General features: G+C 40.9%; 1 protein-coding gene across 6 annotated transcripts in view; it reads left to right on the forward strand.

Annotated features, from left to right (window-relative positions):
* SLC28A3 (solute carrier family 28 member 3) overlaps nucleotides 1–22,541 on the forward strand; it is a 66,886-nt gene extending 44,345 nt beyond the window's left edge. For 4 of the 6 annotated variants that reach the window (XM_077148543.1, XM_077148547.1, XM_077148545.1 and 1 more), the window contains 12 exons: nucleotides 1,096–1,209; nucleotides 1,827–1,904; nucleotides 6,018–6,098; nucleotides 7,084–7,164; nucleotides 9,239–9,364; nucleotides 11,066–11,196; nucleotides 12,393–12,561; nucleotides 12,979–13,176; nucleotides 18,901–18,982; nucleotides 19,694–19,792; nucleotides 20,023–20,140; nucleotides 20,973–22,541. In XM_077148543.1, coding sequence (XP_077004658.1) covers nucleotides 1,096–1,209; nucleotides 1,827–1,904; nucleotides 6,018–6,098; nucleotides 7,084–7,164; nucleotides 9,239–9,364; nucleotides 11,066–11,196; nucleotides 12,393–12,561; nucleotides 12,979–13,176; nucleotides 18,901–18,982; nucleotides 19,694–19,792; nucleotides 20,023–20,140; nucleotides 20,973–21,084 — 1,389 coding nt within the window. In that variant the 3' untranslated portion in view covers nucleotides 21,085–22,541. The remainder of the gene's footprint in view (nucleotides 1–1,095; nucleotides 1,210–1,826; nucleotides 1,905–6,017; nucleotides 6,099–7,083; nucleotides 7,165–9,238; nucleotides 9,365–11,065; nucleotides 11,197–12,392; nucleotides 12,562–12,978; nucleotides 13,177–18,900; nucleotides 18,983–19,693; nucleotides 19,793–20,022; nucleotides 20,141–20,972) is intronic. The other 2 variants (XM_077148544.1, XM_077148546.1) reach the window with 2 other exon arrangements.
* Nucleotides 22,542–23,235: the final 694 nt, after the last annotated feature.

A 23,235-nucleotide genomic window follows, 5' to 3' on the forward strand; every position in this document is an offset into this window, starting at 1 on the left:
TAGGGGGGAGGGCAATGATTTCGCTTGCAGAGTTGAGCTTAGAGAGGGTGAACTATCACATTTTTCATCTTCAATAATTTTCTAGTTATACAACCAGTAAGATCTTCCTTCCCTGTAAAATCTGATTTCTATTCTTATACCACCTGTCCCTTGGTCAAACACACCTACACAGAAAACTCATCCATTTCAATCCATATTTCCCAAAACCAGAAAATAATCTAGTATTCTATCATTGGATTCTGCAGTTTATCAGATTTCCATTTTGCGGTTTGAACTTTTGTGCTTCCAAACTCTGTCCTTAATATAATTGAACAGTTTTGTTCACATTGAATCAGATTCTCGCCCTTGTTCTGTAAAGCTATAACCCACTCAATGGGCGAGAATTTTGAGACATTGAAGCTTTCATATGCAGCTCACAAGGCAATCTCTAGAAGGCTTTACTGGTGAAAGATTGACCCACAAAAAAAAACACCAATCCAAGACCAAATATGATCCAAATTGTATCGGGTATAACACCTATGTTTCCTGTGCCTTCTCCCCACAGCCTTTTGCAGGCCACTCATCTCAGGTCCAAAAATGAAAGGAGATGATGGGCCATTACTGCTGCACTCCAGGGACCTGCATTAGAGAAAATCGGTTCCTTTTACAGTGAAATGAGAGCCCCTCAGCAGAGTTGAACACATAATTCACTCACAAATGGTCAGATCAACAAACCCTGCATACAGACAGAAAATATTTTCAGGCTGACCAGGAAGACCAAATCCTTCCAACTTTATGCCTTTTCTTATACTACTTATTCTGTGATGCAAGTTATTTTATTACGGCAGAGTGTTTATATATATATTTCAATGAGACTAAAGGCTTCAAATTCAGGTTTATGAAATAAGGGCATAACAATGCTGAGTTTTTGAGGTGTGATTCTGTCAAGAGATTCTCTGCCTATGACTTCTTTGGCTGCCCCACCATGGATCACAGGATATTTCCAAGAAGGTCAAGGCCAGGCATTTGCTTCCAAGGAAATAGTGATCCTCTGAGCATTTACTCCAAATTCAGCATTCATGTTCCGATATAAGTTGTCTTAATCTTTCTGTCTAGGTTTACTGGAGACCTGTCGTTTGGGGAATTGGTTTACAGTTTCTTTTGGGGCTCTTGATTCTGAGGACTAAACTTGGATTTATGGCTTTCGAATGGTTGGGCGGAAAAGTTCAGGTAAGTTTGATTCAAAAGAATGCCTTATTTTCATACTACTTTCAACATTTGCATGTAGTTCTCACTACATGTTAGAAATAAGTTTATTTGTCCCCATTAGTTGATCCAAATTTTAATCCAATAGCGTGAGTTAGACAAATAACTTTGTTTAGTTAGACTATATTAATCTGATTAGTTTATTAATATCACTTCTTCCCCTTACCCACATCATCTAAGTCACTCCTCTATCCCTATTTCCCCCTTCATCTCACCCAAGGTTTTTCAATGTCACACTTCTAATCTGTTACCCCAAACAGAGAAATAGGCTTTCTTTGCATCTTGTGGTACCTAGTGCTACCCATGTGGCATCTATGATTTGCTGGAGCAAATTACCACACTGGGCTCATTCTTCAGCATCCTGGAGTCAAACTAGATGTCAGAAACAACAGGAAATCTGAATGCAGGTAGTTTTCAAAACTACACTTCCCTTCCACTGACTGGAGGGGTCAAACAGAAAATTAACTCAAATCTTTCCCACAGATCTGCTGGGTCCCCACCCTCTGCTCAGCCTAGAGTATCCTGTGGAATATACGATTTAACAGTTTTAGTAATTTGTTCTTTTTTTTTCTTTAACTCAGACTTTCCTGGGATTCACTGATGCTGGCGCTTCGTTTGTCTTTGGCAAGAAATACACAGACCACTTCTTTGCATTTAAGGTAAGGCAACCCCTTTTCTCTGAGGTCACTGCCTTCCCAATAACTTCTCTGTCTTTGTGGATGTTCAGGTAGCTCTTAACTGACCAGCAGCCAGATATATAACTAGCTGCCTGGCATCTCATCAGGGAGCAATGCTACATGTCACTATGAAATTATCCTTTACAATTTCTTCTGAAGTCAGAGACTGCTCACATTTCACTTTGTTATTATAGCATTAGAGAAAATATATGGGGATCAAAAATTTTCAAGTCCTTTCAGGGAACATTAAATGAAAAAGAAAAATCACATCATCAGATGTTCTAAGAGGAAGCATTGCCTATGGAGTGATAGTGTCTGAAAAGTCAGGGAAAAGAAACTTGTGTACTTGGTAATGATTATGCATGGCCGCCTGATGACTTCCAGGTTCAAGGGCAGTGATAGTCCCATGTCCAGGAAATCCCTCGGTCCCAGGCATACCAGGACAGTGGTCACCCTAAGTCTGAGTAGCTCCCTCCATCTTTCTAGCACTACTTGACAAGGGCCTGAAATCACCTAGGGAGAAAGGCCTGTAATCTCTCTCTGGTTAGCCTCTCTATATAACAGAGCTTTAGGTAGAAAATCCAGGAATTCAGTTTCTGCTCTTTATGAGGAATTAAAAGTGAACCAACAATAGAGAAATACCTGAAACTGTTAAGCTGTGTTTCAGTAGCCTTGATTCTTGACGAAGAATATATAGTTTTGACAATGTGTGTGATTGTGAAAACCTTGTATCTGATGCTCCTTCTATCCAGATGTGGACAGATGAATAAAAAATAAATAAGTAAAGATAAAAATAAATAAATAATAAGGGGAGATAAAGGGTAAAAATCAGGTAGATTGAAATACTGTGGGTCAATGAGAGGGAAGGTGTTCTAGTTTGCAAGCTGCCGGAACGCAATATACCAGAAACAGAATGGCTTTTATAAGGGGGAATTTATTAAGTTGCAAGTTTACAGTTCTAAGGCCATGAAAATGTCCAAATTAAAGCAAGTCTATAAAAATGCCCAAATAACCAATAAGAGGTTACCTTCACTCAAGAAAAGCCAATGAAGTTCAGGGTTTTTCTCTCAACTGGAAAGGCGCTTGGTGAATGTGGCAATGTCTGCTAGCTTTCTCTCCAGGCTTCTTGTTTCATGAACTGCCCCAAGGGGCATTTTCCTTCTTCATCTCCAAAGCTCTCTGGTTGCATGGTTCTCATGGCTCTTGAGGCTTTTTCTACAAATATCTCTTCTTTTAAAAGATTCCGGTAAATTAATCAAGACCCACTTGGAATGGGTGGAGTCATATCTCCCTCTAATCAAGGGTCAATACCCACAACTGGGTGAGTCACATCTCTGTGGAGATAATCAAATCAAGTTTCCAACCTACAGTGCTGAATAGGGATTAAAAGAAGTGGCTGCCTCCACAGGATGGATCAGGATTAAAACATGGCTTTTCTAGGGCACGTAATCCTTTCAAACTGGCACAGAGGGGTAAGGGTAAGGGATAAGGGATAAGGGGCATGGGAGGTATGAGTTCTTTTATTTTCATTTTCTTTTTCTGGAGTGATGCAAATGTTCTAAAAATGATCATGGTGAAGAATACACAACTATGTGTTGATACTGTGAGTAACTGATCTGGACTATACTTGTGTAGCTATTTCTTAAATAAAAAAAAGTGGAGCAGCAGAGATAGGGATTGAGGCAGAGACTCGGTGAGTGAGAACAGAGACCCAGCTTGACCCAACTCAAATAATCAGGTGGAAAGATCAACCAGTCAAATACACAATTAAAGATCAGCACACTTTGGGTAGATCGTATGCTATGAGCATATATCTCAATAAAATTGCTTTTTAAAAAAAATCAGCTGGATGTGTGGAAACCGTGCAATTGGTCACTGTAACTATTTTTTATATATTTTTTACATTCAAAAGGAGAATGAAGATTGGGGAATTTTCTTTGTAAGTTTCAGAGCATAATCTTGACTTGTTTATTCATCATTAGAAGATCCTATTAAGGTGGTTGGGAGGCAGTTGGCAAAGAGACAGCTAGATCAGCAGTTCTCAAAGTGTGTCCCAGGAAGACTGAGAGGGCCCCAATATCCTTTCGGGGTCTGAGATGTCAAAACTACTCATAACAATCTCATTTTTCTCTCACAACTGTACAGTGGAGTTTTCTAGAGGCTTTGCAGCATACTAGCTCTGATAGCTAATGAAATGTGTACTGTGAGTTCTTATGTTCTAGATGTGTCTCATTTTTAATTTATAGTAGAGTGTAAATCCACAGGTTTAACAAAAGCTTATTGGGTTCCACAGTACATTTTATTATTTATTTATTTATTGTTATATATTCAATACCATGTAATCATCCAAAGTGTGCAATCAACAGTTCACGATATCATCATGTCGCTGTGCATTTATCATCACAATCGACTTTTTTCTTTTTTGTGAAAAATAACATATATACAAAAAAGCAGTAAGTTTCCAAGCACAGCGCAACAATTAATACTTTTTGAAAATATAAGAACATCCTAAGACTTAAAGTTTGAGCACAGCTGCAGTAAAATAAGGTCGCACCGATTCAAATCCAGAACTTTCTACAAGGTGCCTCCGAGCTGCTCCCCTGAATCTAGAGAAACAGCGAGTTTTCTCCCTGTTGTTGGACATCAGTGTCTTCCATAAATACCCAAGAATTAAGCAACTGCAAAAACATACATTATGTGACTGACAAGGACAGACAAAATGAAGGTCTCAGAAGCACTTTATACTCATTGTGTTGCTGTCCTCCCTCCCTAAGCCTCAGTTCTTCCAGAATCATCGCTTCGCTAAACCTTCCCAAGACTTCTGCCCCTTTCCCACCTCCCCTTCAGCACAGCCTCTGCCTGCTGGCCTGGAGGCAGGACTTTCTTCTCACTGAGAGAAGGATGTTATCTTGCAGAGAAAAGGCAGCCTGGCCTCAGGCCTGGCTGCCACCCCCCCCCCAGGAAGCTTGCTCTCCTCAGGGAATTCCCTACAAATGCCTGCCCGTGAGTCAGAGAGATGCATTTGGGGTTTTCTTCAGCTTTCTTTTCTATGGTCTGTTATTGTCCCTAGGCTTCTAAATTTCTTAGGGACTCCAAATTTACCCCAGCTTCAGTTAGGCCAACTCATATGCTGAATCCTTTTTCTTTTCGAACTGCTGATTTGATACTTTAGTGTTGAAATAATTAAGCCATCTCTAAAAGGTCAAGGGTTTACAAATGCACAGATGGAAATAAGCTCACGCCATGAACTGAACTGAGAATTGGAAAAATAAAGTCACGAGAAAGTAGGAACTCGCTTCCAAGACTTGACTGGTACCTGAGGACCCTAACTGAGCCCCTCCTGTCCCCACACTCCCCTCCCCGGGACAGTGCCCTCTTGCCTTTCATGCCAAAGCAGGGCCCTGGTCATAGCTGTGTGTGACCCGTGGAGGCTGGAAACCTCCCTAAAGGTCCCCAAAGAGTATCAGGAAACAGGATCTAGAAGAAGACAATTTTTACTAGCGCAGAGCTAAAGTCATTTCCAAAACGTAACCACTTTTTTAATGATTCAGAAGTCTTTCAAACTGAAAGGATGACGACTTACTCTATAGGCGGCAGTGTATAAGAAACAACTGGCACGCTTGCTTCATCTAATCCACGCAGCTCCTGGGAATGTCTTCCGTAGACAGAGCAATCTGAAATTGCTCACGATTCATCTTGACCAAAGGTGACTGCAAATTAGTGCTGAAGGCCATGTTTGCTTAATATCAGAACAGCTTGTTAACCTAATTATCAAATTCCCCCAAAGCTTCATTTCTTCTCTGAGGCACGACTATAAAGAAAAGCTCATCGTAGCAGAGTGAAGGAAGCGTGCATGCGGGCACACACATACACAGCATTTACTATGCAATATATTCAAGCTTTTCCAGAACAAATGAGGGCTGGAGACTATCAAGAAGGAAGTTACCTAATGATGAAAGTGTTTTTATGGCATGTCAGAGGGACAAGGGGAGGCAGAGAGGAGGAGACCCAATCTGAACCTGCTGAAAGATTTCTTTCCAAAAATGGGCGAACATTAACCTAGGATCCCTTCTGTGTCTCCCCACCCCTCGCCAGGTGCTGCCAATTGTGGTTTTCTTCAGCACTGTGATGTCAATGCTGTACTATCTTGGATTGATGCAGTGGATCATCAGAAAGGTATGGCACTGGGAAGTACCCCTGAGGGAGTTTTAGAAGCACACGATTTTTTCTAAAAATGGGATTTATTGACTCATGTCAGCCATCAGCCCCATGCTTGAAAGTTAGATGAGAAAACCTGAAAATTTGTAAGCTGGTTTGGATGCAGACAAGAGCAGGGCAATGCACGAAGTGTTTGCGCACAGCCAACCCTCTGATTCCTGAGAAATAAATGAAAATGTATAATCGGAGAAAGAGACTAGCAGAATTCAGAATTCCAGATAGAGACCCCAGGCCCTGGAATGTTCTGCATGTCAGTTTAAACATTCAGAACGAATACACCCGTGTGTGAGGGCAAAAAGAAAGAACCACATGAGGGACTTTTCTTTTTTTTCTCAGTAAGGAAACCACTCTTGTTTTTCTAATTATAAGGTTACTATATACTCATTGTAGAAAAAGAAAGAAAGGGGAAGCCTTTAAAGGCCAGTGCAAAAATGGGGCCATAAACCTCGTTCATCTGAATTAAGTAGAAAAGGTGACTCTCTGCCATATTACAGGTCTGCCACAACTTAATAGCTGAGTTTTGGCAAAAATTGTTCCGTGCCTGGGCTTCCTCTCCTATAAAGTGTGCATAATTATAGGACCTCCCTGAAAGGGCTGTTAGGATGAAATGGGTTAATTTGGGCCAATGGCTTAGCGCCGTAAAGCCTGTCCTAATTGCTAGCAATTTGTATGCATCTCCTGTATAGAGTATATTTGTAGAAGTGCATTTATATAATGTTCAAAATCCATATGATAACACAGACTTACAGCTCAAATGGGAACATTTGATTGGTCCACTCTATAAATAGGTAGGATATACTTATATTTAGTACCATTACTGGCCTGTCAATGGTTGTTGAAAGCTTGATATTTCACTCCAGTTTTGGTTTTTGTTTTGTTTTGTTTTGTTTTTCCCTGCCTTGCAGTTTTGAAATCCAAATAGTTTATCCCTTTCTCATTTTAGGTTGGATGGTTAATGCTAGTTACTATGGGATCATCTCCTATTGAATCCGTAGTTGCTGCTGGCAATATATTTATCGGACAGGTGAGTTGTAATATTTTAAAAAAAAACAACAAAAAAACACCAGCTGAAATGGATCATTTCTTTCCAGAAGGTGACATAAGAATATACAATGATGTTGCCATTTCTTTTTTTTTATTTTTTATTTTTAATTTATTTGTTAATTAAAAAAATAAAGAAACAAAATAAAACAACATACATAATCAGTAATTCACAATATCATCACTTAGTTGCATATTCATCATTTCTTAGAACATTCGCATCGATTTAGAAAAAGAAATAAAAAGATAACAGAAAAAGAAATAAAATGATAACAGAAAAAAAGGTATACATACCATACCCCTTACCCCTCGCTGTCATTGATCACTAGCATTTAAACTAAATTTATTTTAGCATTTTTTCCCCCTATTATTTATTTTTATCCATATGCCATTTCTTTTAATGTAGAGAGGGAGGTGTCAAAATGAGCCCTGATCAGACAGAGAGACAGAGACGGAGACGGAGACATCCCTTCCAAAGTCTCCTTGTGCTGCTCTGGAATTTGGGTTTTTGAAAATTTATACAGATGGAGGGGACTGAATATTCTTACCAAAGGATAGATTCTCAACAAATCTTTTCTGAATTTATGGAATTTATTTCTCACAATCATGGTGCAAGGAGTGTCTTCTGAGCAGCCCCCCCAGGGTAGGTGAGCAGGTTTTGGGTTATAAATTCACCCTAGCATTCCCACTTCCCTCAGCAAGCTGAAAGCTGGTCTCTGGCAACCCTCCAGAGGCTAGGAGAATTCCTCTCAAATAGAGTTAGTGCACCACCATTTATTTTGAAGCTGCCAACGTGCAATAGGCAGCTTCACATTCTGCAATATAATGCTGACCTAGAATTTGCTTTGCAGCAATGGAGGAGACCAAGAAATTCTCTCCACCAACACCCCCGCCATTTAAATACTCAAAGCTCATTCTCACCTTTCCCTGAACTGGCCAAAGTTCTGATTTCACTGAGCCTGAAGAAAAATGCAGCAGGGTTTTTAGGTGGAGATTTTCATCTCTCTAATCCTTTACATGGATAAATGCCCTTTCACCTGAACCCCATTTAAATAAAGAAATATGATGCCAAAGTGGGTTCCTCAAAATAGCAGCACTGCTAGGGGGTTGATATGTAAGAAGTAGTAATATGGTACACACCCATGAGAGTATGTAGCTTTAGGCAAAATGGGGTCACCCACCAAGGAAACCAAGTACAAATGCTTGCCAGCACCCCCTGCCCAAAGCTATTGGATGTGAAGCAAAAATGAAGTCACCCAGAAAAATACATGGCCTCAACTCCCGGTTTTACGACTGCTAAGCTTTGTTGGCAAGCCCTGTTCTGCTCATTAGCCTCAAGCATAGTCTTTAGAGCAGTGCCCATACTTCCTCCAAGTAGAAATTTTTGTAATTATAGTCATAAAATCTCTCAGGACTAATTAGGGCACCATCTTGAGTTGATTACTTCTACCTGCAGAGCAAGAGGGCTCATGGACTTGGTTTCTACTGAGTCCATAAATTGAGGCTCAAGACATTCACCCTTATAGAAAATTAGAAATAATGAGGGGAAAATTGTAAAATTGCACACGCGCTTCTATGGTGCCCAATTTGGTAGTTAATATGCTAAAAGTACAGCTATTATTTATGGAGAGGCCCACACTGCAGGCTGCCTGTACTCCATAATGGGATTCAAGCTTCTATAACCACACTCTCTGCAGTTCCTGCCCATACCGAGGGGAAGAGTGGGATCTAATACTCTATTGGGAAAGAGCTTCTGGGCACCTGTACTTGTTATTGCTGGTCTTTTTTTTTTAATACCTAAGCCACAGACATCAATAGAGTGGATTCTCAAACTTGATCATGCATCAGAATCAGCTGGAATGCTTGTGAAAACTCAGGTTGCTGGAATTCTTATTCAGACTCTACGTTTCTAATAAGTTTCGAGGTGATGCTGATGGTGCCAATTCAACCACCACCCTTAGAACTACTGTTTTAGAGAATGGAGTTCTGAATGGCAGCCAGACTACCCTGTGATTTAAGAGTGAAGGTGTAATCTATTGGCCCTTCCTTGTCTCCAGACTGAGTCTCCGCTGCTGGTCCGCCCCTATTTGCCCCATGTCACCAAGTCCGAGCTCCACGCCATCATGACCGCCGGATTCGCTACCATTGCCGGGAGCGTCTTAGGAGCATACATTTCTTTCGGGGTAAGAATGTTCTGGAGTTAATGTTTGGATAATTTAACCTCTTCTTTCCCTGCTATTATTATTCCTTGGGTTTTTTCTTCCCCCCCATTTCTGGTGGAAAGGGAAGCCAAGAGAGTGTATTTTTTTCTCTATAGCTGGTCATAATTGCTCTGGTATTTGAATCTAGTGGCCCCAAGGAGCTTCTGGGCTTCGGTTTCATATCACGCCATCTGAAAATGAGTCATAGACAGCCAGAGCAGAATGCAATCCATGAAGAGGTTACTGTGGCTGAACATTTAAATTTGTAAAAAAATAAATTATTACTGACATGAATAAAGATGATCCAGACTAAATGTAGGCAAACCACAGCTCATGGGCCAAATCCTGATCACCTTCTTTTTTTTATTTTTTCTTTCTAAAAAAAGCAGTTCTATTGAGATATATTCACATACCATCCACACCCTATTGTTGTTTTTTTAAATAAAGGTTATTGGAACACAGCCTCTCCTATTCCTTTGGTCTATGCTAGATTTGTGCTTCAGAGTTGAGCAACTGTGGCCTGCAGAACCAAAACTATTTACTACCTGGCCTTATATAGAAAAAGTTTGTGAACCCCTGTTCTAGAGGGGTAGTTCTCAAATTTTGTTGTACATAGGAATCACGTGTGGGGTTTTTACAAATCTCAATGCCCAAGCCACCACCACAGAGTAGGTAAGAATCTCCTTGGTTGAGACCCAGGTGTCAGTATTTTTTAAAGCATCTTAATTCCAGTGTACAGCCAAGTGTGAGAGCTGGTGCTCTATGATATCATAATTAGTGCATGTGTCCCCAAGCACTTAGCTCACAAGTCACACCTAAATATGAGCCCCTGTAGAGAAATTTGAAACACAGGCAGCTCAGTGTGACTCAAGAGGTAAGGATTCCATACAAGACAGGTGAGCTTCATTCCAGAACTTCACTCCAGGCCTTGAATTAGTAAGAAGAGGAAAGGAGAGAAAGTCTAGGAAGAGTCAGAAACAAGCTTTCGAGTGGATCCTCAGATAACTTATTCTACCATCGTGGTAGGAATGCCTCCTTCAAAAGCATGCTAGTTGTAATGGGATGGGGGAAGCAGGTGCTGATTTGGGAATTCTGAAGATTTAGGGAAGAAGATCCAGAGACAGCATAAGGGGGTGGGGTAGGGGGGAAAAAGAGTTTAAGTAGACTTGCAGTGAGGAAAATAGAAAGAGCTTACAGATTAAAGGGACTCTGGATAAACACATATGGTGTACATGCACAAAGGATTTCAGGAAAGATGTCTGTTTGTGCATCATGTGGGCCATCAGTCCTCACCCCAGTCCCTGCCACCCCTACCCGCCAGATACAATGAAGTCATGAAATACAGGCTTTAGGGTGACTTGAGCATGCAAAAGGACAACAGAGAAGGTGAGGCATCTTCTTTGAAAGTTCCTCCAACACAGGATTAACTCTCATCTGAGATGATTAGATTTTGGCTTTGTGCCTCTCCCCAAAGGACGCTGTCAATGAACACAAATTCCTCTCTTATCCCTCTGACCTTCAAGGCGATGCCTGTTTCTTGACAACCCTTCTAAGAAACATTATCTTCTGGCATTGAATCAATTCCTGCCCCATCACCCCCCTTGTAAGTCTTTTGGGGGCATTCCTTCTGAAAATAACAGACAAGCTGAAGCCCAAGTTTGTTTTCCTCTTCTGAAATTGCAGGTCTCAGCCTCCCACTTGTTAACTGCCTCAGTAATGTCTGCACCCGCGTCCCTGGCTATTGCTAAACTCTTTTGGCCTGAAACAGAAACTCCTAAAATAACCCTCAAGAATGCCATCAAAATGGAAAATGGGTGAGTGGGGCACGTTCACCAACTTAATGACTATAACAGCTGAGGGGAGGGAGTGCAAATTCCAAAGCTGAGTGGAGAGTGGTGTTAAAGCAAATTCGACTTCCTTGTAATAATTGTTTAGCTGCCACTAAAAAAAAATTCTTGTTTCAACACCTGACGAAAACCTTTCTGAATATCTGGAAGGCATCATGTCAGTACATTTCCTTGGCTGTTCATTGTGAAGAAAGTTCATTATGAATACAGTGTAGTGTTAATTGAGCCTTGTTTTAAGATGTTGCAAAGTGATAGGATGACCATTTCTGGACATAATAAGGTGAGAGACCAGTAGCCTATTTTTCAGGGAAGAGAGGGGTATGATATAGCTATTCTCAACCACTTTTGATTCTTTTTTTTTTCTCTCCATGCAAAATAAAGAAAAAAAAAGTAGAAAGGGCTAAGAGATTTGGGTTGTTCAAAGGGATTTCATTTTAAAAACAGAATTCATCATCCAACATGCTTGAGATTCGTCACCTGTTTGTGCATTGGTAGAATTCATTCATTTTCATTGTCAACATAATAGTTAATGAGCAAAAACGCAAGTTGCCAAAGAATATATATAAATAGTATGATTCCACTTGTGAAGTTAAAAAATACGTGAAATTACACAAATAGATTATTTAGGGATATACAAGGTAGGGCAATTGTAAAAGGAAGGGACTATAAAAATTGGAGGAGGCAGGTACCTCTGAGATTAGAAGGAAGAGATGGAATTAAGGAGGAGTACCTGGGGGACCCACAGGTGGTGGCGGCATTTCATTTCTTCAGTGAGGTATTGGATACTGGGCCTTCCTTGTTCTGATAGTATATATATATATATACCGAGAATATTATAAAAATTCCCTGGTAACTACTTAATCTTTGATAAAAATATTTAAGACCCATACCATTTTTCTCTTTTCCCAATTTTTCAAATTAGAAATTACCCCCAGATTAGAATAGTAATAAGACAGACACCCATATGCCTGCCTACCACTGAAATCCAGCAATTGCAAACCCCCATGATGATTGCGTGGAATTTCGGTGGGTACTAACCCAGGTGCTGGCCCAAGAGTTTGTCTCTCCTCTGATTGAGCTCTGATTATGTCCTATCTGCACCAGTAATGTCCATCCACCGACAACTCCTTGGTAATTCTGGAATTGCTTTTTTTCTGATAAAGCGGTTCAAGGAATATTCTAGAAGCTGCAACGCAAGGAGCATCCTCGTCCATTGGCCTGGTGGCAAACATTGCAGTGAATGTGATTGCCTTCCTGGCTCTGCTGTCTTTTGTAAATTCAGCCCTGTCCTGGTTTGGAAACCTGTTTGACTACCCACAGTTGAGTTTTGAGGTAAATTCTATCATGTTTCTGCCTTCCATTTTGCTTCTATCTTATCTTTGCTCGAAAGTAAAATAGTTTTGTGAACAGCCTTCATTAACCACCTAGGAACTCTTACGCATTGTCCAGGCTTACCTTGTATCAAGCCCGCATCTGCCCACCCCCATTTCTCTGCCTCCTATCACCTCCTTCCCCCAGTATAACGTTCATTCTTTCCTAACCCCATCCCCAATCATCCAGTTTACACTAAATGGCCAAGTTCTAACCTTGACTCCCAATGGGTACAGATGGGCAAGAGAATGTGAAGGGATTTCTGTGCCCAAAAGGGACGTGATAAAGACAAGAACAATCTTGTGGCTGAGATGAGACAGAAGCAGTGAAAGCAATCCCCCACTCAGCTAGTAAAGCATACACTTTTGATTTTTGTAGATAATATGCTCCTACATCTTCATGCCCTTTTCATTCATGATGGGAATGGACTGGCAAGACAGTTTTATGGTTGCCAAACTCATAGGTTATAAGACTTTCTTCAATGAATTTGTGGCTTATGAGCACCTCTCAAAATTGATCAATTTGAGGGAAGCGGCTGGACCCAAATTTGTGAATGGTGAGCAGCAATATTTATCGGTGAGTAACCATTTTGATCTTTTAGCACACATCATCGCATACAGACATTTATCAAATTGTTGCCGTTATGTGTCAGGCACTATGTTAAGCAGGTGGCATATTTCAGAGGACAAAACAGACCCCAAATCCTGGTCTTATGGCGCTCATTGTGCCTATACATAGATCATTGCTTATAGAACCCTCATAACTGTCAATTTTGTAGAATTATTTTGTGGATTTATCTGTGTATGTGTCTGTGTGGCCATCCATGTGCCATTGTGTGCCCATCTGTGTGCCCATCCATGTGCCCATGTGTGTGTAGAAGCAGCCAATCCCTACCTCTAAGGTCATTCACTTTAAAAAATATATTTTTATTGAGATATCATCACGCACATACAGTCCACTCAAAGTGTACAATCAATTGCTCTCAGTATCATCACATAGTTGTGTGTTCATCACCTTGATCATTTTTAGAGCATTTATATCACTCCAGAAAAAGAAATAAAAAGAAAAAACTCATACATTCCATACCCCTTGATCATCTACTTTTGAGCACTGTGAACACAGGCAGAGTCATATGAAGCTGGGATTGAAATCAGCCAGTTAGCAAATAACTATCAGCTGCCTCCTCGTGCCATGTGCTAGGTTCTGAGGTCACAGCACTGAACAAGCCATGAGGCTCCCACCCTAATGGGGCTCACAGTCTAATAATTGTGTAGTTTTCCTCTTTCCACCCAAAGGCACTCGGTGAATGCTGAGAATCCACCTACATGCAACATGATGCCAGGACATCTTAGAGAGAGAGTGAAGCACAATCACTCCTTGCCAAACATCCAAGGGAAAGAAAAAGCTCAGGGTCTGTGGTCTAAGATTGGCATCCTTATAGTTATGTCAGGACTTCAGGGTCACTGTCTTCAAGTCGGTGCTCATGCATGCCAGGGCTGTGATGAGAGAAGAGGAAAGAGAGAGGCCATGTTTAGGTCATATTTGCAGCCGAGTCCCTGACTTTTTGTGAAGGACAGGTGCGGCATACATGAAAACTCTAAGGGAGATGAACATTTCTGATCACCACCATTACTCAATGAAACAAGCCATTTGGAATTAATGTCCCAGGCACTAATTTGGTGTTAAAAGGAAAAGGCAGGAAAAGTATGCTGTATTTGTTTGTTAAGTTGCCAGAATGCATGATATCAAAAATGGAACGGCTTTTAAAAAGGGAATTTAATGTTAAAAGTTCGCAGTTTTAAGGCCATAAATGTGGTCTAACTAAGGCATCCAAGAAAGATACCTAGGAAAGGGGGTCTAGGAAAGCATGTGGCTGGCATCTGCTGGTCCCTTGCTCCTGGCTCTACTGCTTTCAGCCTCTGCTCCTGTGGGGGTTCCTCACTTTGCTTCTCCGGGGCTGGCTTTCATCTCTTGGCTTCCCTTGGCTCTCTCCAGGCTCTAGCTTGCTTAACATCTCACGAGAAGGCACATCGCGATGTCTGCTGGGATCCAAGCATCTCCAAACATCCATGTCTCTGTTCTGAGCGCTCTCCAAAACATTTCCTCTTTTAAAGGACTCCAACAAACTAATCAAGACCCACCTGGAATGGGCGGAGTCACATCTCCATCTGAGATCACACCCACGATAGGGCATGTCACATCTCCATGGAGATAATCTATTCAAAAATTTCCACCCTATGATAGTGAATCAGGATTAAAAGAAACAGCTGCTCCCATAAGATTGGATCAGGATTAAAACATGGCTTTTCTGGGGTACAGAAAAGATTCAGACTGGTACACTGCTGTCCAGAGTTCTGAGACTGATCACCTCTGAATATCACCATCATCTCTCCCAACCTCTCAAAAATCAATCCTTCAAATTTACTCCCACAATTTGCACAAACATAGTGCGCTCCCCGAGAGTCCTGGTTACTGTGTGTTTGGGACATTTTTGTCCCACACATGTGATATGAACAGTGGCTCTGTGTAGGTTCACTTCTCACATTTTCATTCTTCAAGTCACCACCCCTTGGAGCTTGGCCGACTGCCCTGATTGTTTGGATGCCACCACAAACTGGTTAGCTCCCCTGCCAAAAGTAAACAATAGGCTAAATTAAGCAAAATGTCTTCTATCCCCAACAGCCGGTTGCCAGGAGAAAAGCATTTTGTTAAATGAGCGAATGCAAGCTCGTTGTTCTGGCCAAGTTAAGCAGTTGTGTTGAAAAGGTTTTTTGAAGAGGGTAGAGACAGAGAAGCATAGAGCTGATTAAGGTTTGGGGTGAACACAACCCAAGGCAAGTGCACACAGGACATTTTGAAATATGAGTTAAGTGGCCTCTGCTGTTGTTGAATCACAATGGGAAAAGGGTTTTCTTTCTCCAAATTTCTGACTTCCTATCTGCAAAATGGGGAAAGCAATTTCTGCTTTCCAAACAGGATGCGGCGAACATGTCCCAGCATTCTCCTGGGAAATAGTGCCACATGACTGAAGTGTAAGATTTGGGTCCATGAGGCAAAATCCCCACTGATTTCCACCGAACTATCCCTTGCTGATCTCTATCAGAAATCTAAGATAAGTGGCAGGACTGTATATATGGAGTACGGAATACCTGGGATGAGCCCATCACTCTTCCATCTTCTTCTCCTTAGGGTAAAAGTGATATTTTGTTTGTTTGTTTGCTGCATGGAATGCATACCATGGTATTGAACGGTGCAGAAAATTCAGGAGGGAAATGTAAGACATCCTTCCCATATCTCTGCCACCCCATTCCTCTCTCTGGAGCATATTATGCTCAGTTCTTCGCTTTGCTCTTTTCTCTTAATACATACCTTGGGTGCCTTTCCAGATAGATCAGTGCCTACAGCACACGATTATTATTTTCTCTTTCCTATTAACAGTGGAAACATACATACAACATAAACTTCCCACCCCAACCCCCAAGCATGCCATTCAGTGGGATTAATCACATTTACCACATTGCAGTACCCTCATCGCTATCCATTACTAGGATACCCCAAACAGAAACCTTACAACTCATTTTGCAATAACTCCCCAATGTTCCTGCCCCCCACCCCACCCCTAGTAACCTGTACTCTACGTTCTGTCTTTGCATTTCCTCTGATGCTTTCTTTGTAAGGATTCTATTTTATGAGCAGATAAAATAATTTATTTTAACCACTCTCACATTAATGAACAATTTTCTTGCTATTGTTAAGTAGCACCATAATGACTATTTTTGTGCATCTGCTCTATTTTTTGCTCAGGTGCAAGGAGAGCTGTAGGATACATTATTTTTCTAGCGCAACGCTTCTCTTTCCATCATGTCCTCTTACATATTTATGGGCAAAGTCCTCATTTCAATCTCTTTTTCCTCATCTTCTTCTGATAAAACCATCCCATGGCCACATCTGTGCATTCCCTTTTCAAAGCTCCTAAGAAAGAGGAATGGAATGTCTACCTTCTATGCCATCTCTCTGCCCACAGTCTCTTAATAGGCTGACCTATTTTTGAAGCCAATTGAACTAATTGAAAAGCACTAGAGTGAGCAGAGGATGGGCAGAGGGAAGTGGTTGCTTTTCCAGGTAGGAGAGGCAGACCAAGTACTTGAATTAGTTTTTTCCTGCCTACTCTATGCACACTGATTGAAAATATCAACAAAGGAGTTCTCAGAAACGTTGAAAAGGAAGAGGGGCCTTATAATCAACAACAAACTTACCACGGCCACTTGAGTCTTGAATGTGAGCTTTAAAAAAATCTAGCTTGCAAAAGAAAGGGAAAAAAAAGTACATCTACTTTAGAACGTACAGAAGTCCCCTGTCTGCCTGCTTTGTTCTTTGAGCCAAATCATGGATTCAAGATATTGGGAAAGAAAATTATTGCCCTGATTGTGTGGATACTTTTGCCAGTTATCAGAGAAAGAATGATTTTGCCAGAGCACTGCTTCCTGACTATCGGAATAGAGCCAGCTGGCCAGGCTTGCACTTTTGCGAATTCTGCCGTCTTCTCGCTGTGCAGAGAAAGGACTATTCAATCTTCCACTTCTAAGCAGGAATCCTAATATTTCAATGGGGTGGGAACAGAGCTGGGGCAGAGAAAGGCAAGCTTACATGACTGTAAGGAAGCTCCTTTGATATCTACGTTATGTTTTTTTTGTTTGGTTTTTCTTTTTGTATGCTCTGTGGTGGGGGTCACATTTCATTCCTTTTTTCATTTACTGCAGCACCATTTGTTGAATTTTTGTTTGTTTGGTTTTGGGGGGAAGTGCATGGGCCAGGAATCGAACCCGAGTCTCCCACATGGCAGGCGAGAATTCTACCACTGAATTACCCTTGCACCCCTTCTATGAGTTACCTTTTTACTAATATAATTCCTTTAAGATTATATCCTTCTTACTGAGTTGTATCATACATATAAAAATGCACCCACCCAACTTAGTGTACAAACATGTCACCTTTGTAAGCACCAGCGCAGTCAAGGTAGAGAACATTGACACCACCCTTTAAAATTCCTTCATGCCCGGCAGGCCATGGTGGCTTAGCTGGCAGACCTCTTTCCTGCCATGCCAGAGACCCGGGTTCAATTCCCAGTGCCTGCCCATTCAAAAAAATATTCTTTCATACCCCTTTTTAGTAAATGCCCCTCCATTGCCTAGTTCCAGACCACCAATGAACTGTTTTCTCTCACTGCAAATTATTTTTTGCCTATTCTAGAAATTCATGTAAGTGGAATCACTTAATACCCATGTTATAACATATGTTAGTGAGCTTTTCTTCCTTCTTATTGCAGAGTAGTAATCCATTTTATGGATCCCACAATTTGTTTATCCATTTATCTCTTGGGTTGTATCCCAGCTTAGAGATATTATGAATAAAGTTGCTATGAATATTCATGTGCAAGTCTTTTTATCGGTGAATATATATATATATATTTAAATTTTAATTTAATTTAATTTTTTATTTTAATTTCTCCTGGGCCAATACACAGGAGTGAGATTTCTGCTTCATACAGGCTGTGTATATTTACTTGGTGAGAAATACTGTTTTACGAAGAGGCTGTGTCACTTTATAAGAGTTCCAGTTATTCACAGATTCACCAACACTTGGCATAGTATAGGTATTGTCAGTTTAAAATTGTGGCCATTCTAGTAGTGTATTGGTAACTCATCATGGTCTTAATTTGCATTTCCCTGGTGACCGATGATGTTAAACATCTTTTCATGTGCTATTTCATCTTTTCATGTGCTTTTCATTGGCTATTTGCATCTTATGTTATGTAACCAAATCTTTTATCCATTTTTCATGTTTTGCCTTCTTATTATTGGATTATGACAGTTCTTTATATATCTTGGATAAGTCATTTGTCAAATTAATGTTATGTGAATACTTTCTGGGACTGGTTTTATATCTCCAGCAACTAATAGGACAGTGCCTGTCATATTTATATAGCAGTTGACCAGGTTGAATTGCATATTAGAAGTTATCATCAAATAGAAAGTAGCATTTGTAGGTACGAAGGCTACCAGTTAGAAATCCTTTGTACAGGAATTCTCAGAATTCACACACTTGCCCTTTTCATCCACCCTCAAAATTCAAGGAGAGGTAGGGAAAAAAGAGCCTAAGGAGCAACAGGTATTTGACACCAAGCACTGTGCATTTATTTGTCAACATTAATTCTGTTCTCAGAATATGGGAACCAATTAGGATCGTAAGTTTATTAAGCTGAGTCAGCTCATGTATACATCTGTTTGTGCTTGCTTACAGATTCGCTCTGAAACGATTGCCACATATGCCCTCTGTGGTTTTTCCAATTTCGGTTCCCTGGGAATAGTGGTCGGTGGACTCAGTAAGTGAAAAGAATGTTCTCCAACAACAGAGATGATGTAAAAATACTTCAGATCTCCATCTTGCTCTGTAATTTTATTCATAGCAGGAAAAAAGCCCTTGCAACAGCAGCAAATATTTTTGGGTCTATTTTTTATTCCTGCTTGCAGTATAGTTTTCCTATCTACCCCCAAGCTAACCTCAAGAAGAAGTTGCTCTAATGTACAGCTGCTTCTCCCAAACCTGGCATAACACATAGGTTTCCCCTTGCATGCCAGTAGATTTTGAGCAACCAACTGGAGAAGGAATCTGAGGTCTGATGGAAGTTCAATGGAAAAATACTGTGACCAGTTAGTGATGTCTGCCATGGGCAAAGTAAGTGAGACAGATGACTTGCAGATACTTGAGAGACCCCCTTGCAACCCATCTGCCTTGCCATGCCTTGTCATGTGCTTAGGATGAAACTGGGACTTCGCTGCTGTGGAGAATGGAAGCTTCTGGCCTTTTGGTGTAAAAAACCCTCTTCCTTCCTCCCAGGCCAGAGAGCCTTTCTGGATGTGGAGTTCATCACTAAGCTCTTAGATCGTAAACGTCCAAGCTAGGCTTAAACAAATAGAATAAAATAAACTGACCTGAGATCACAACCACAGAACCATTTTAGAGGCAGGAAGCAGGGAATTTGGTATCCTACTCGATAGCTGCAACCGTCCGCTCATACTTCCATGTTTTCTAGCATCCCTGGCTCCTTCCAAAAAGCAGGACATCGCCTCAGGGGCAATGAGAGCTCTGATCGCAGGGACCATCGCCTGCTTCATGACGGCCTGCGTCGCGGGTACTGCATCCCATCCTCTGTGTCCTGTCTCCAGCTTGCGCCCTGCCCACAGCTTTCGGGGGCCAATGTCTCCAACCTGCACATGCAGCATATATCACTGCAGGAAGCTGAGAGTCACAACTCCTGTTAAAGCATCATGTGTCGTAGGGTGTGGTGGAGATTCTAAGGACAGAATTATGGGTGTTCATAACTTCATTCATTTAATAAATAGCATTCTGGTCCATTTCTAGGCATGCTTTCCAGCACTCCTGTGGACAACTGCCATTACATTTTAGACACTGCCTTCAACTCCAGTTTACCTAGAAACACAACCGAAGTAGTATCTTGCTGCCAAAATCTATTGAGCAGGTATTGTATTTTTTTAAATATTTTATACTCCATTATTAAAAATGAAATCAAACATAGGGACCCCGCACACCTGTTTTTATCACTTCTAAATAAAGCAAGAACTTGTGTGACATTTCTAAGCACCTTTCATTTTGACTTTCCTCATGTAAGACTAGTAAACATAATTCTAGTGAGTGTTGCTCAGCCTTTACTACATGCCCAGCAGTGTGTTAAGCCCTTGTTGTGAGTTAGCATACTCAAACCTTGCAGCCGCCATATAAGTTAGGCATTATTACATTTTTGCATTTGATAAAACTGAGATTTAGGGGGGCTAAAATGGGTGCCTTGAAGTCACACATTTAGGGCAAGCAGAATCGAGATGCAGAATTCAGGTCTGTCTGCCCATACCCATGCCCTTCACCATGACTTTACTCTCTACTCCCTCTTTTCAAGGGGATCCAGCCACATAGATCATCCTGAAAATGTGGTGATGGGCTGGAATGGATGAGGGGCCACCTGTGACCCCTGTTGGCCACTCTCAACCCTGTACAGTTTGATTGGCAGAATGATTATTCCCTGCCCCATCTGTCCCCCATGTGAAAGTGATTTTGTTAAGATCCATTCAATACCTCTTTTGCTTATTCTGAAGGAAATGAGGGGAGTCCTTATGGCCATCCAGGATTCGAAAGCCAAAACTAACTCCTTGGTGCTCCCATCTGGTTAAGCCACCCTAACCAGAATATGAGGGAGGCAATCGGCTTCCTGACCTCTGCTAGCTTTCATGTGTCATGTCTTATCTACTGTTTCCCCCACCTGAGGTTCAACTAACTGCTTCATTCCACTTTTCCACCAGCACTGCCTTCGAGGACCCAGGAAGAAACCAGAGCCTGTATTTTTTGAAGGGCTGCTGTAAATTGTTGAACCCATCAACCTTTAACTGCAGTCGGATCTCTAATAGATTTTGAGTTCAGTCTCTTCTCCAGTGAAACTGTGAGAGCAGATGCAGAATTTTCTTGCTTTGGGGAGAAGAAAAGCTTTTTATCCATAGATGGATAACTCCATTGTGAAATCATCTTGAATAGGAAGGAAAGAAGAAAATCAGGAGCAGTCTCTTCAGATCTACAGCACCAACTTCTCCCCTTCCCTCCCATTCTTTCCCCACGGGGAACTGCCATGAGGTCCCAAAAGTGAGGTCTCTCTAGGCCCAGCAATGTTTTCCAGCTTTGGAATTTCAGGACATTTTACCAGAATACAGATAGAAATGGGGGCTCCCCGTAACACTGCACTATGACTCAGCACTCTTACTTAATGTGCTGAATGAGTCTGTATCTTAGCATTCTAGAGAGGCTCGTTTTAAACACATCTCAGGTGAACTTTCTCTGCATTCACCTTGGCTGGTCTGAAATAGGATGAACCTTAATCTCACATGGAGAAAGACCAAGCTTCAGTCACCTACTCATGGCCTGCCTTCAGGAAGTTCTGTAGAAACCAAGAATCCTTTAACAGAGCACTTGGGCCATACCCAAGTCAGGTTTTAGATCCCTTGAGCTTACAGAGTTCTATCAGTCAGCTTAAGCTAAATTATACTGCAGTAACAAGCAATGTTAGTAACAAGCCTAAAATGTTGGTGGCTTTTTAGTAATGTTCATTTTTCATTCACATTACAGGTTTACTGAGGGTTAGTCTGACTGTGCTCCACGTTATCTTCCTTTCCATGACCCAGGCTAAGGGAGCAGCCATTTAGTGAGGCATTATTGGTCTTCTGACAGAGAGAAAATAAAGGTGGGGGACCACTGGCTCTCAAAGCTTCTGCTAGGAAGCAGCACCCTTTCTTTTTAATATATTCCATTGGCCAAAGCAAAGTCCTAATGACAAGCATGAAATGAGTGAATTATCCTTTCATAGGGAGGGATGATGAATATTTTGAAGAAATTATATGAGCTATCACAAAGGTAACATAATATCCATATCTCCCTTCAAGAATTCAACTTGTTATGCAGCATTGTCATGGCCTATGCATATGCAAATCTGGCTATATCCCTGGTAATAAGACTGGAGAATGGCTTCCCCTCAATGTTTTAGTCCAAAATCCGTGTAAATACCATTTGAGGAAGAAATACATACTGGTTGAAAGCTGAAAACCTTCTGCTGATACCAAGAAAGCATCAGCATCAAATTTGCTTAATGGGCGTCAGCAGCTCAAAAGAACATTCCAGAGATAGTGGTCAAGTGTTCTTTAATGAAATGCCCATCACCAAAGCTCTTGATAGCATAAAAGAACAACACTGCATGAGAAAATATAAACATCGATGACTCTGAGTGAAAAAATGAGTCACAAGCGACTGTGAAAAAAAAATTGATTGTGAAGAAGGATGTGAAAAAGGTTTGGGAATATCTTAAATAAATTATTTTGTTTATCTTTTCCTTTTTGTGCATGTGTGAGGTAACTTTTTTAAACCCATGCATTAGTTGTTTTGGGTTTGGTTTGGTTTGGTGTTTTGCTTGGGGGTGGTGATGGTGAAGGAGAGGGCTAGACAGATATGCAAAGGAGTCTTGAAATACAATATGCTAAGATATTTCTGAATATTATTTGTATCAATTTTTCTTGGAACTCAAGTCTTTAGATTTTACTTTAGGAAAATATATTTGCATATCTTTTCCCACTTGTGCTTGTCAATTGTGCATATGCTGGTTCTCCCTTATCTGCTATGGCCATTTTCCCCCTTTATTTCTTTTTAACTCTTTGCTTTTTTTCCATTCAATTTTTCTTAATCTTCTGAAGTCTATCTCCCAGATCCTTGATTGTTTACAAGAGACTCTGTTTTGCTACTTATCATCTTACTTTTTGGCCACGTTAATTTTTAGATTCTGCCTGTTTTCATCCCTATTCTTGAATGTGGGTAGCTCTTTTCTGAGCGCTTCCTTTTTATTTCAAGGGAAACTCAATTGTTGCCTATCATTGTTTTCTCCTTTTGAAGTTTTTCAAACTATGAGAAGTCATAACTTTGTAATAAGCGATGAAGTTCACACACATATATTAAAAGTGAAACATCTTTCTCCCCATCCTGTTTACTCCATCTCTCTTTCCGATCCAATACCCTGGAGATAATCAATGT

The sequence above is a fragment of the Tamandua tetradactyla genome, chromosome 2 (assembly GCF_023851605.1).
Source record: "Tamandua tetradactyla isolate mTamTet1 chromosome 2, mTamTet1.pri, whole genome shotgun sequence".
NCBI classification, from domain to species: domain Eukaryota; kingdom Metazoa; phylum Chordata; class Mammalia; order Pilosa; family Myrmecophagidae; genus Tamandua; species Tamandua tetradactyla.